Source organism: Chiloscyllium plagiosum, chromosome 6 (genome assembly GCF_004010195.1).
Source record: "Chiloscyllium plagiosum isolate BGI_BamShark_2017 chromosome 6, ASM401019v2, whole genome shotgun sequence".
Classification (NCBI taxonomy): domain Eukaryota; kingdom Metazoa; phylum Chordata; class Chondrichthyes; order Orectolobiformes; family Hemiscylliidae; genus Chiloscyllium; species Chiloscyllium plagiosum.
This window is the reverse complement of record NC_057715.1, coordinates 86457195-86472165: the sequence shown is the minus strand read 5'-3', so window position 1 is coordinate 86472165 and position 14971 is coordinate 86457195. Positions and strand designations below refer to the sequence as shown.

Genomic DNA, 14971 nt, shown 5'->3' with positions numbered 1-14971 from the left:
AACCAGATTGAATTGTTACTTTTTTTTTTAAAAACAAGCACTGGAAACAAGACCAATGTTGTATTCTTTTTTTGTCTTGGTCTGATCAGACGATATTTGTTGCAGGCACGTGCAAAAATGAGTACTGCAAATATATGGACAGGGAGTGCATCCTCTGCAGCTCTGGCTTAGGCTTTAGATTTGCCCAAGACTGGATATTAGGACCACTACTCTTCTAGACTGATATTAGTGTCCTGAAGTTGGGGCACAAGGAAATATTTCAGTTAGCACCATTATGACAACAAATTGTCATGAAGAAATTGCAGAAAACAAATTTTAAAAAGTTTGTGAATACTCTGGAGGAAAATGCAGAACAAGGTGATGATTGACTAATCACCAGCATGGTCAAGCAGCCTAGAAAAGGAATAGGAGAACCTAAGAAATAGGAGCAGGGGTAGATTAGATTACTTAGTGTGGAACAGGCCCTTCGGCCCAACAAGTCCACACCGACCCTCCGAAGAGCAACCCATCCAGACCCACCTCCCTCTGACTAATGCACCTAACATTACGGGCAATTTAGCACGGCCAATTCATCTAACCTGTACATTTTTGGGCTGTGGGAGGAAACCGGAGCACCCGGAGGAAACCCACGTAGACACAGGGAGAATGCACAAACTCCACACAGACAGTTGCTGAGGCGGGAATTGAACCCGGGTCCCTGGTGCTGTGAGGCAGCAGTGCTAACCACTGTGCCACCTTCATTTCACCCCTCAAGCCTGAAATGCCATACAATAAGATAATAGATGAAATGTCCCAGGGCACAACTTCTCTTTTGTGCCAAATCCTCATAGCCCTCAACTCCACAATATTTCAAAAACCCAAGAGTGGCACGGTGGCTCAATGGTTAGCACTGCAGCCTCTCAGTACCAGATGGGCGACTGTTTGTGTGGAGTTTGCACTTTCTCCCAGTGTCTGTGGGGGTTTGCTCCAGGTGCTTCAGTTTCCTCCCACAACCCAAAGATGTGCAGGTCAGGTGAATTGGCCATGCTAAATACTGCCCATAGTGTTATGTACATTAGTCAGAGGGAAATGGGTCTGGGTGGGTTACTCTTCGGAGGGTAGGTGTGGACTTGTTGGGCCAAATGGCCTGTTTCCACACTGTAGAGAATCTAATCTCATCTATCTACTTCCCATTTAAATACTTCCAGTGATTTATCTTTCACAGTGCTCAGAGGTAGAGTATTCTAGACATTCACTAACACTGAGAAGAAAAAAAAAAGTGTTATTCTAAACTTTAGTGAATAAATGCCTAATGTTTTTGGAAGTCAACCACTCCATCCCAGGAATCAGCCTCATGATTATTTTTTGAACAGTCTCCAATGCCCATACTTGTGTTTTTATTCACTGAAAATTTGGAGAAAGCTGCACATAGTACTCTAAATGCAGCCCTTTGACATCTTGTACATTTGTTACAACTGTAGTTCCCTATTTTAAATTCCAATCAATTAACAAAAGGTGAAAATTCCATTTGCCTTAACTGCATGCTGAACCTGCCCGCTAAACATTGTATTTCACGCACAAACATCCAAATCATTCTGTGCTCCACTTCTTTGAAGTCTCCCCACATTTAAATAGTCTGCCTTTTGATTCTGCCTATTAATGTGCATGACCTCACACCTTATACATTAAATTTCATCTGCGTTTTTGCCCATTCACGCAACCTATCGATATCCACTTGCGGATTCCTCATCACAACATGCTTTCTCAAATATTTTTATATTAGAAGCAAACTTGGATACTATGTCCCCTCCTCCAAGTCCTTAATATAAATAAATAATTGAGGCCCTAGGACTGATCCTTGTGGCACTCCACTAATTAGTTCTTCCAATCTGAACGAGACTCATTAATCGTGACACTGTGTATTGTGTGTTAACCAATCCTCAATCCAGGTTAATATATTAACCCCAATACCATGAGCTCTTACCTACTGCAATAACCTTTATATAGCACCTTATCAAATGTCTTCTAGAAAACCAATAACTATATCTACTGGTTCCCTTCTGTCCATTCTGTTTGCAATATCCTCAATGAACTCTTGAATATTTGTCAAATATGATTTCCCTTTCACAAAACCATGTTGATTCCACAAGGATTGATAATAAAAAGATGTTAATTGCCAAGGAATGAGATGGACAAAGTGCTCAATATCAATGCATTTCATACAGTAGGCTACCTCTTGAAAAGCAGTTAAACATGGATGATGCTGTTTTCTTTCATACCAATTTAGTATCCATGTGCTAAATTCCCTTTAATACAAGTCGTTGAACTTTCATCAAATCATTGTGCACCACTGTAACTCTTAACTAGTGGAAGCCCATACATATCATGTACAGTATTGCCCTTATCAACTCTCCCCATTATCACCTAAAAGCATTCCAGCAAGTTAGTTAGACATGATCATCCGTTCACAAGTCTTTGTTAGCTCATCAGGATTAATGCACATTTTTCATGCTATTCATATTCCTTTCCCCACCCCTACCACCTCCCCACACCCCCATCCTGATGCCTTACAAGTTTTAAGTACCAATTGCTTATCCAACACCTCTTCAATTTTAAGCCCTTCTAATGACTGATTTTCATTTTCCATCACTGTCATCTGAGAAGAAACTGCCTCACTGGGAAAAAAAATATTAATTTAAGACCTTAGCCATGCATAACAGATTCAGTGAAGCTGTTATTGAACCAAGGAAGAGTTGTTTAAGGTGATGATAAGCTAGGTTTAAAGAACTGGTTGGAAGTGGCTTGTTGGAAGGAACAGAGTTGAAGAAGTGGAGAGAATCCAAGGCTGACCAAGAGCAATTTGTTCTTCAGATCAACAAACACTCTGCGCACATTGCAGACTGTTTTAGAACATTCTAATATTTAATGAGCTAATAGTGGATTTAAAATAGAATGAGCAACTTGCTGGATCTGCCAAGTATATATGTATTACAGTGGTCTACATTGGAGTGCCCAGGGCTCAACTAATTCAGAGCATCTGGATTATGCCTTTATAGAAGTCAAAGAATATCTTCAATGATTTGACTAAAGTTAACATAACTTACCTGCTGTAGTCTTTCCTTCTGATCGGAGTCTTTTTCCCGTTTTTAAGTTTGGTCTAACAGATTGATTGATACTGCCATAGGATTTTCGAAATGACTTGTGTGGTGTAGTATCAAAAGGTTTATCATCTTTCACCAGAGCGTTTAAACCCTCCACAGCTACTTTTGCCATGTTGTTTTCCAATATATTGGGATACATGCTATGTTTGCAATTCAAAGCATGCACTATACATGCAGATTCATTGTTCATGGTGGAAATTGATTTAATTCTGCTTCCAGTGGGCATATTTACTCTCTCAGGAGAATGACCCAATTCACCATTTTCAGTTGAAGCTAAATGCATTCTTGCTGCAGCTAAACTACTTTCTTCTACCATTACTCTTTTCCCTTTAGCAGTTTGAAAGCCAGACATGAAAACACTCTTATTTGAATAATCTGCAAAATTTCTTGTAGATCTGTCTATCTCTCTTTCATTTAACTCTACCTGGGGAGAATTTTGCAAGACCGAAATATTCTCTGCAGAGTTATTTGATGATTTATGAATCAATTCTGAACTTTCTTCTTCACATGCTTGGTCCCTGCTCATAGCAGCGTTAGAAAACAATGATGAAGAACAGGTGGATGTTAACAGCATTTGAGGATTTTTGCAAAATGCAGCTTTTGAGCTAATTATAGAAGAATCACTATTGTCAAATTCTTTTAACACATGCTTAACTTTCTGAAGTGCATCATCAGAAACAAAAACAGATTTTCCACTTGCTGTGTTGAACCCAAGAAATGCCTTTTTGATGGAGGTGTCTGGATTCCATGTTTCTTCTCCTTGCTTTTCCTTGGAGGTCATACCATTGTCCATAATCTTAATTTTTTCACTAACTCTCACATCATTAAATAAGTGTTTACATTTCTTCAAAGACTCTTCTGAACCACATACAGACTTGCCACTTGCTGTACCAAAAGCAATAGATCCTGTATTTAAAAACTGTTGAGAAGGCTTAGATACATCAAAAGCATCTTGATCTGAAATTGAAATTTTGCTGTCCCCAGGCTCATCAGCTGAAAATTTTTCTTGCACATATTTCACATTTGTCTCACTTCCTGAAACAATGTCGCCATTTGCAGTGAAGAACTCTAATGATTGCTTAACTGGAAGAACAGTCATCAGATGAGTCATATTTAACCTCTGTGGAAGGTTAGCTTCTTTATCATTTAAAATATTGTCCTCAGAAAGCACATTTTTATTATCTATGGATGATATTAAATAGTCTTGAATTCCCAATTTATTAAAATCCTCTTCAACAAATAAAGCCCTTCCTTTACTTAAGGCCATTTCTGACACATTGACTCTTTTACCACTAGCAGTCTGGAAACCTCTCATTTCTGTACTATTGGACAGATTCGAATGCTCAGACACAGGTTTGCTTTGAAAAGAAAACGGATGCAATTCACTTTTAGAATTGATATGGTGAAGCAATTCAGGACTGTGGACATTCATCAACGGTTTCTTCTTTGCATTCTGAATTACCGATGAACCTGTATGTGGACAAGCAGATACAGTTGAAGATGTTTCAGTAGAACCTTTTTTAGGTTTATGCAATACATCCTCCTCAGCAAATAGAACTTTTGCTTTATCAAGAGATGCTTTGCATACAGGAACTAACTTACCACTAGCAGTTTGAAATCCTTTCATGCTAGTGCCTGGAGCAGCATACAGTGACCTATTTTGAATGGAATTAGTTTCAGAAATATTGCTCTTAGAGTGAACTATAAATGTAGGGCAAACTGTAACATTTAATTCTGTCTGAATTCTCCCTCTTGGGTCACTGAGTTGCATACTTACATCATTTTTCACCACATGGCTTTCTAAAATATTTACTCTCTCATCAGGGTGTTGAGGTGCATTTTTTGCTACTTCAATTGGAAGCTTGGAGTTTTGCAAGTTTTCGTTAAAGAAATCTTCAGTCTCAAATAAGCGTTTTGCTTTATCCAAGTTTCCTTTAGACACCGTGACTCTTTTACCACTTGCAGTCTGGAAACACTTCATTTCAGGATATATTTCACTGTTACCTAATTCCTTGTTCCCAGTATCTTTAGTGCCACTGCAGGCAGGTTGCCATGTGCTCTTTTCCCAAGTTGCATTTTCAATTGTACTCTGTTTCCCTTTGTTCTCAGTGTCAAAATTTTTCAAGACATTTGATTTAGTGGTCAAATATACTGTTTTATCTTGCATTGCTTCTTCAGATTCAGTGAATCTCTTTCTCCCGACTGACTGGAAACCACTTACGTATTTATCACGGATTTCAATTTTATGTCCACTTTTCAATATACCCTCACTTTTACTATAAGCAGATGAATGATTGCCAAGAGCTGCACATAGCTGATGCAACTCGTTAGCTTCTACAGATTTTTGATCATCTGATTTATCCTCAATTAAGTTTTCAGACTTAGTAACAGAATTGCCCAGTAAATAGCTGAAACCATTAACTGCATTATTCTGAGCAGCAGTTTGATCATTGTCAATGTCCTTGAAAATGTTTGCTGCTTTTCTCAGACTCTGTACAGAAAGCTTTATTTTATTCCCACTTGCTGCACAAAATCCTCTGTATTCCCCCTTAAATGTCGTGTTGTCGTTCAGGGATAGAACTGTTTGACCAAGTGTAACTGGTTTAATTTTAATATCTGAGCTAAGTTCCATAGCTTTCACACAGACATTTGGTACTGTTGACGATGCTGCATCTTTCTCTCCATTGCTCAAGGCAAAGGAATCAACAAGATTATCTGATACAATTTGCTGTATTTCTTTCATGTTCTGACAACAGATTTCAGATGTGGTGCTCATTTTTGAGGATGCCACATGCTGTGGTGTATTGCATGACTTGTTATCTAAGTGCATGGAAGTCTCAAGGCCCAAACTTTTAACCAAATTAACATCCTTCCATTTTTCCAAAGGAGGAGCTGGGGAAGTCTGATCTAAATGCTCACTAATCAGAAGGTTTGTATCTTTGTTTGTTATTTCGACTGTAGATTGATTGCTAAACTGCATACATTCAAACTGGGTATCTGTGTCCTCTAACACACGAAACAATTCTGTTAGTTCTATTTGACTACCAGTTAAATAAGTGCATTTTCCAAGCAACTTTGGCTGAGAGAAGATTGTAGAGGAATCAAAAGTTTGTGTTGCTCCATTGTCAGATGGGCACAGTTTAACATTTTCAGTGGTAAACTTGGATTCAGGGGATTTAGTTTTAACCTCCACTTTGGCTGAAGAGGAAGGACTACATCTTTCTTGACTCCTGACTCTATTTTTTGAAGGGACATATTCAAAAACAACTTCCTGTGCAGAGTTCATTTTTAAGTTTTCATTTTCAAGCTCTTCTTTCGAAATGGTATCAGCAGATAAATCTGTACACTGTTCAAAGGGTTTCGAGCAACTGAGTCGATGTTGACAAGATTCAAAACTTCCAGTTACCAGTGGATTGTGTGTGTTTTCTGAAAGTGTACAAATTTCTTTTGTCACTGTCACAGAACCAATGTCACCTTGTGCATTCTGAGATTTCACTCTGGCTGAATCCTGTTGTTTCAGAACAACAGAATTTGAAGGTCGAGTAACCTCGGCAGGCTGATGCAGCTGTGCTTCAGTGTTGGAGGCAGAAAGAGCTTCATTTTTTCTTTTAAGAGAATTCATACAGCTTGGTGTCAAACTAGAAGATTCATTCATAGTAATTTCAATGCCAGATAGATCCATGCATTCTGTACAAGTACTTTCTACATATTTTGTTTCACATTCTGGCAATGACTGCACCAGTACAGGTTTTGAAGAAGTCAAGAATGTATCATTGTCTATTTCAGCGATCAGTTTTCTGCTCTTCAAAGTGGATGCCAACACTGCAATTTTTCTATTACCAATGTGGAAACCTGCATTAATAGTACACGGTCTCTTTTCAGCTTCTACACAAGTATGGGAGTCAAGTCGCTGCTTTTCATTTAGTAACCCCTTGTTAGTATCAAGACTTTCCTCTAATTGTTTCTCTTTACTCAATGATGTTGATATCTCCGCGTTGCCTCTTGGTTTTAGTTGCCAGGATTCAGAAAAACAAACTTTTTCCCCCAAAGTTCCCTTGCATTTAAGATCATAAAGTTTCTTTGTTTTGTGCAAAATATTAGTGATACAGGAAGATTGAGAAGATACTGTATGAGATAAAATTGAAGTGTAGGACAGTTTCTTGGTTGATAATGGTGTAGAAATTGGTAAAAAAGTAGAATTGCTGTCAAGCTCATTATGGATAGCTGTGTTTCCACCAAGTTTTCTTGTACTGCAATTATAATGCAAAGGACTTTGATTTGCATCAGAGAAAGGTGAAAATCTAAACTCAAAATAAGACTTCTCCTTATTCTGTATAATATTGTTTTGAATTACACATGTCCTCTCCGGATGAGCAGATTTAACAACCGAAAGTACATCACTGTCCTCAGCAACTTCAGCCTGGGCACCAAAACTATTAGTCAACGTCACTTTAGACTCAAAAGCCAACTTTTTAGCCACTGTGTGACAAGCTGTGGCAAAAATTCTACCATCTCTTCCGTCACAAGAAACAGGCTTGCTGTTCACAAAATGATCCCAATTCTTGCCATTACTGGGAGCATCGGATACATTTTCATCAGTTTTATCCTTAAGATGCTGAGGCACCACTTCGTTTTCTACACTGTCACACTGCTTTGGAAGACAATGATTCTGTTGCAGATTTTCATTTGCTTCAGTGTCATGTTTCTCATTGGCTTCAGAGCGATCAATGCCAGGATCATCAACAATGCTGGTAGCCACTTTGATTTCTGAAAATTTAAAAAGAAAACAAAAAAAAAAATCACTTCACAAAACTATATAAATAAAACTAATGTCAAATATAGAAATCAGCAACACCAAATAGTTTTTTTAAGTGAAGCAATTCATTTAAATATTTTTAAGATGTAAAGAAAAATCTAGTATTGAGCCAAGTTTCATTCTGGAAAGGTTGCACTTATTTGGCATCTCTGAACTTTGACTTGGGAGGGGAGGATGAAAACTCTGACATAACTAAATAATAATGTATTCCTACCAATGATTACCTCATACACAATTATTTGCATTTTACTTGTATATCCCCAAATCAGCAAAATTTGCTAGGTTGTCGGTTGTTCAAAATAAACGTGTGACACACTACATTTTGCTTCAATGCATTCAGCTGGTACGTTATGTTGCGCTTCAATATTAATACCATAGGTTTTGCATGTGAAGCAGCTTTGTGTAATTCCCCAGAGCTTAAAAACTATCAAACTATTCTTTTTTCAATGCATAAAAAAGTAAATTTACAGCCTAACCAAAAGACAGACCATGTTGAGTTCATACAATTACAACATTTGAGTTTAAAGTCACTTATTTACAGAGCATCTAAAACTGAAAATATTTAGGATGCAGACGAATAATACAGAATATTATCACAAGAGGAGTTAAACCTTTCACAGACTCACTTCGCTTTCTAGATTCTTGAGCAGATAACTTGCAGGAAGGCTCAAGTACCATCGGCTGAATTAGTGTTTTATTTTGCAATTCAATTATGTCTAGAGGTATGTTCATTTGTGCTTGATGATTTGAAGAATCTTGCACAGTGTAAACAAATTTCCTTGGACGCTCTTTCAGACTAGAAAGCAAAAAAGTGAAGTCTTCCTCATTTACTTGACATTTTATCAAATCCTGAACCAGTGAGGGATTTTTAGCTGCATCTGAATATGTCACAGAGTAAACACCATCCCTGAGCATTCTGGAATCTATAGCAGGTTGAAAGGGTATATCATTACTGACAGAGTCTGTAAAACTGACTTTCTGATCTTCCAAAGTAGTCATGGGCTCCTTCACATGTGCTCTTTCGTTCTTGCAAAAGGGAAAAGGTCTGGTTGCTACAGTTTCTGAATTTGAATCTAGCCATTCATCAACAAATGGTTGAACTGATGTTGAACCATCAATTTTATAATAATCTGTGCAAGGAATTTCAGAAGCGGGTAGCTTTGACAATTGCATTCTACCACAAGCATGATTTGGAGTACTAGCTTTCACTTCAGCTCCAGAATTCTCTGTGCTTTCATCAACTGTGCTGAAATCATTAGCAAATGCACAATGATTAAAATTAATCTTTGTTATTGTTATTTCATCTGTTAAAGAATGAGAGATTGGTCTCTGTGATATTGGAACTATATCTACGCAGGTGACAGAACTGGATCCTTCAATGTTTTCTTCTAAATCATTGCCCGATTGCTGATTATTAGCTTCTCCGTTAGAAATGAGTTTTCGATCACCAACACTTTTCAAACACAATGCATCTTTAGAAGAATTCATAATGTCAGAATAACCATTCATCAAATGGCTCTCATCAAGTTCTGACAGATTCAGCTGAGACCAGTCAGATGAAGAAGTTAAATTTTGACCAGATAATTCTTTCTCTAAACTATTGCCAATCAAGTTACCATCAGGACTCTGGTTTAAATTGACGCCCAAGTTATCTTCATTCAAAACAATCTGTTTCTTACAGCATTCTTTAACTGGACTAAGAGTCAAGTTATTTGAAAACACATTGCAGTCTGATTCAGCCACGATGCATTCCAAACACTTTTCATCAGCAGAGGAAGGTGCTAAAGTTTTAGTAGCGTTTGATTGAAAATTGCCAACTGTAGAGTTTTGCTTTCTCTTTCTAGAACAGGATTTCACTCTTCTTAGTCCCAAATGTGTGGACTCAGTGAAAGACACTGAGTCATCAGACACAGTCCTAGAAATAAATGGCTTCCCATCTTCACTTTTCCTTTTAGATAAGCAGGCGGGGTCATCTTCAGACACTGAAAAACATAATTAACCATTTTCAAAAAAAAGGAATACATAGGCCTCACCAAACATGGCCACTTGTGCAGATGGCCCCCTGATAGCAATCAGTTCCAGCTATATGCTAATCACCAGTTAGTGCACACAGATTGACCAAGAAGCATAAATAACAAACACCTGCTTAGAACACCTGTTAAAACATCAAAAGCAGTGTTCAGAAAAATGGACTGTACAGGTTCTGGTTCTATCAGGACAGCACTGGCAGCCCAAAGGGACTTACCCAGTCTTGTTTAATGACACCAGCTTTAGTTCACAGTTGTGGTTCAAGAATTGGAGGTGCCAGTGTTGGACTGGGGCGTAAAATCACACAAGGCCAGGTTATAGTCCAACAGGTTTATTTGGAAGCCCTAGCTTTTGGAGTGCTGCTCCTTCAGCAAGTGGTTGTGGGGTATAAGATCGTAAAACATGGAATTTAAAAGTTTACAGTGTGATGCAACTGAAATTATACATTGAAAAGACCTTGTTTGTTCAGTCTCTCATCTTTTAGAATGACCTTGCTGGTTTCAGTTCTCTCAAATGTAAATCCCAGAACTCTTTTTGAAGTTAAAGTGAACTTTAATAACAGGTGCCACGTCATCTCAGATAGTGCATTGAAAGTGTGAGGTTCAAGTCTATCTGTCTGTGTCCCAATGCTTAGACTGATTCTATTTCAAAAAAAAGGGATTTACAGAACCTTACATGGATTCATGCAGTTTTTGAGCAAAGTAGAATACAATTCTGCAAGTATAAATTCACCCCATAAACATATGTGGGTATGTGCGCATGTGGGTGTTTGGGGGTGGGGGTATGAGGGTCTGTGAGACAGTGTGATGTATGTGTACAAAGTTAAAAATTACAACACCAGGTTATAGTCCAACAGGTTTATTTGGAAGCACTAGCTTTCGAGCACTGTTCCTTCATCATACAACCACCTGATGAAGGAGCAGCACTCCGAAAGCTCGTGCTTCTAAATAAACCTGTTGGGACCATAAATGTGGTGTTGTGTGATTTTTAACTTTGTACACCCCACTCCAACATCGGCATCTTCAAATTGTGTGTGTGTGTGAGAGAGTGAGAGCATAAAGGCGTATACGTCTGTGAGAACGAGAGCAAGAGAGACAAAGCGTTGTTGGCTGTCCCGAAGTCCGCCTTGGAGGATGCTCACCCGAACGGCCACGGCTGAATGGTCTGGAGGTCATTACGGTTTCTTGATATGGCATGTTGGAACTGGCAGTCTATGAGTTGAGCATTGTATCCTGTTCTTGTGAAGGCATCTTGGAGTCCTTCCAAGCGTCCATGTTGGAAGTACTTAAGGATACCCACATTAGAATGGGGTACGATGCTCAACTCTCATCAGTCGTCTGCTCCAACGTGCCACAATGAGAACCTGTAATGACCACCTCAGGAGACTGTTATGATTTGCAACCCTTTGTTGTCCAGTACTCCCAGGACCTGAAAAATTACACCATGTTCTTCGCAGCCTGCAAGACATTATCAATGAGGACGAGCACCTCGCCAAGACCTTCCCCACCCCTCCACTTCGTGCTTTTAAACAAACACCAAATCTCAAACAGATCATTGTTCACAGCAAACTGCCCAGTACAACCCTGTCATGGCAGATGCTGCAAGCTGTATCACAATGTCAACGCGAATGCCACCATTATACGTGAGACACAACCCACCAAGTACGCTGCAGGTACTCATGTGACTTGGCCAACGTTGTCTATCTCATACGCTGCAGGCAAGGATGCTCTGAGGCATGGGACGTTGGCAAGACCGAGCAGAGGCTATGGCAACGGATAAATGGACAGTGCACAACAATCACCAGCCAGGAGTGTTCCCTCCCCTGGGAAACACTTCGACAGTCCAGGACATTCAGCCTTGGACCTTCAGGTGACCACCCTCCAAGGAAGACTTCGGGACAGGCAATAACGCAAAGAGGCCAAGCAGAGGCTGATAGCCAAGTTTGGTACTTATGGGGATGGCCTCATCTGGGACCTTGGGTTTATGTCACACTACAGGTGACCCCACTGCACTACACACCACTCTCACATACACAAGAGCATGTGCGCACACCCACACCCTCAGACCTTCTCTTGTACGTTCAAATCCCCCCCATATCCACATACTCTCACATTCACATTTTCTTTCTCCCTCTCTCCCTCCTCTCACACACACACACACACACACAGGGGTGAATTTGTACTTGCAGAATTACATTTTATTTTGTTCAAAAACTGCATAAATTCATGTAAGATTCTGTAAATCCCTTTTTTTGAAATAGAATCAGTCTGAATATTGGGGCACAGACAGCCTCTGACAGGGCACCTCACGCCTTCAATACATTACCTGAGACAACATGGCACCTATTGTTAAAGTTTGCTCGAGAATGTAACTTTTAAAAAAAATGTTCTGAGATTTACATATGAAAGAGCTGAAACCAACATGGTCATTCTAAAAGATAAGAGACTTAGCAAACAATCCAGGCCTTTTTCAACGTACCATTTCAGTTGCATCACACTGTAAACCTTTGCTATAAATTCTGTGTCTTACTCCACAACCACACGAAGGAGCAGCACTCCGAAAGCTAGTGCTTCCAAATAAACCTAGAAGCTGGAGTTATGTGATTTTTAACTTGGTTCAAGAAGGCAGCTCATCATCAATCTTAAGGGCAACAAGCATGGCAATAAATGCTGGCCCACATCTCAGCAATGCCCAAATCTCATGATGGAATTTTTTTTTTAAAAAAAGGTATCACTGCATTGTTGTCATTCTTCCAAGAAATAACTCCTCAGAACTTGTTAAGCTTCTTTATATCAGCAGGGCAATATCCTGGTGTGATGGGGTTCAAAGTAAATTTTAACAGACACCTCAAGAGATTGGACAGGGGAAACAAAATCACTAAGTCTGACAGTGAAAATTACTCCTTGCACATTAGTCTGCAACTATATTCTTGGCATCAGATAAGATCTCTGGCTTCCAAAAGGGAGTCAACGTTCACAAGTTTGTCACCATCTTGTACCGTGAAGATACCGACCATGCCATCATTATGATGGCTGCCTGGCTCAGTCATTTCAGTAACACAGCACTGTATAACACTGACTGGGGCACATGCAGAAGCACACAGTCACCTAACAATGGTGCGGGTGATAAAAGTTTTATAACAACAAGAAAAATGCTTAATTATCAGAGTATATGATATGAACAGCTTACAGGTATGTTCATCCCTGAAAATTCTGCATTGTGATGTTTCTTAAAATGAAAGGGAAGAAGTACCAATTAATTTATGCAGTATTGAATCATTTTGTAAAATGAATGTCAAGAACTGCCCCATTTTGTCCTGTACTCCTTCAAATGTTACTGTTCATCATTACTGCCAAAAGACTACTATTAGCAATGTACGATTGCAGTCCTGTTTGATATGCACAATCAGGCACAATTATACTGACTATAATAAAAGCAAAATACTGCAAAAGCTGGAAATCTGTCAAAAACTGAAAATACTGGAGAAACTTTGCAGGTCTGGCAGCATTTGTGAAGAGAGTAAGAGTCAAATTGCTACTTCTTTAGATGTCTTAAAAATATTGACAGATACAACCTATATTTATGCAGCATCACTAATGTTACAGGGACCCTAGAAGATCGACAAGGATGCTGATGTATGGTGAGATACTAAACAAGCATTTTGCATCAGTGTTTACTGTGGAGAGGATATGGAAGTTACAGAACTTGAAGAAATAGTTTTCTTTGAAAAGTTACAGAGGAGATTGCTGAACATCTTAAAATGCATAGAAGGTAGATAAATCCCAATTACCTGATCAGGTATAACCCAAAACTTTAGGGAAACTAGGGAAGTGCTTGCTGGGCCCCTTGCTGAGATATCGTCATCATCGATAACCATGGGTGAGTTGCTAGATGACTGCAGGTTGGCTAATATGGTGCCATCATTGAAGAAACGTGTTCAGGAAAAGGCAGGGAACTATAGATTGGTGATCCTGCCGTCAGTAGTGGATATGTTGTTGGAAGGAGATTCTGAGGAACAGGATTTACATGTATTTGGAAAGCAAAGGATGATTAGGGATAGACAACATGGCTCGATCATTGGAAATGGTGTCTCACTAACTTGATTGAGTTGTTTTTTGAAGTAGTGACAAAGACGGTTGATGAAGGCAACTTGGTGAATGTTTTCTCGCCAACTTCAGCAAAGCCCTCAACAAGATTCCACATGGTAGACTGGTTAGCAAGGTTAGATCAAGTGGAATCCAGGGAGAGCTAGCCATTCGGATATAAAATCGGCTTGAAAGTAGGAAACAATGGAGTCTCCTTTTCGACTAGAGACCTGTGACCAATCATGTTTCACAAGCATTGGTGCCAGATCCACTACTTTTTGTCATTTATACAAATGATTTGAAAATGAATAAAGGAGTTTTGGTTACTAAGTTTGCAGGTGACACCAAAATTGATTGTGCAGTGGAGAGTGAGCAAGGTTACCTCAGAGTACAACAGGACTTCAACGAGTTGGGCAAATGGACCGAGGAATGGCAGATGGAATTTAGTTTTGGGAAGTGTGAAGTACTGCATTTTAATAAGGCAAATCAGGGCAGGACTTTTATACTTAATACTCCCAAGGAGTGTTGCCAAACAAAGATGTTGGGGTGCAGGTTCATTGTTCCTTGAAAGTGGAGTCGCAGGTAGACTGGGTAGTGAAGGCAGAGTTTGGTATGCTTGCCTTTGTTGAATATAGGAGTTGGGAGTTCATGTTGTCGTTGTACAGGACATTGGTTAGGTGACTTTTTGGTTAGTGTGTTCAATTCTGGTATCCCTACTATAGCAAAGAGGTTGTGAAACTTGAAAGGGTGCAGAAGCCAAGGTTGGACAATTTGAGCAATAGGGAGGCCAAGTAGGCAAGGGCTATTTTCCCTGGAGCGTCAGAGGCTTGAGGGTGACCTTCGAGGCTTATAAAATCATGAAGGGCATGGATTGGGTGAATATACAAGGTACTTGCCCAATA

The 14971-nt window shown here is 39.3% G+C and overlaps 1 protein-coding gene across 1 annotated transcript in view; it reads right to left on the bottom strand.

Moving 5' to 3' along the window:
• brca2 (BRCA2 DNA repair associated) overlaps positions 1 to 14971 on the bottom strand; it is a 144394-nt gene that overhangs the window by 103055 nt on the left and 26368 nt on the right. The window contains exons 10-11 of the mRNA XM_043692705.1: positions 8583 to 9938; positions 3084 to 7907 (exon numbers count right to left, since the gene is read on the bottom strand). Of these exons, the coding sequence (XP_043548640.1) occupies positions 3084 to 7907; positions 8583 to 9938 (6180 nt within the window). The remainder of the gene's footprint in view (positions 1 to 3083; positions 7908 to 8582; positions 9939 to 14971) is intronic.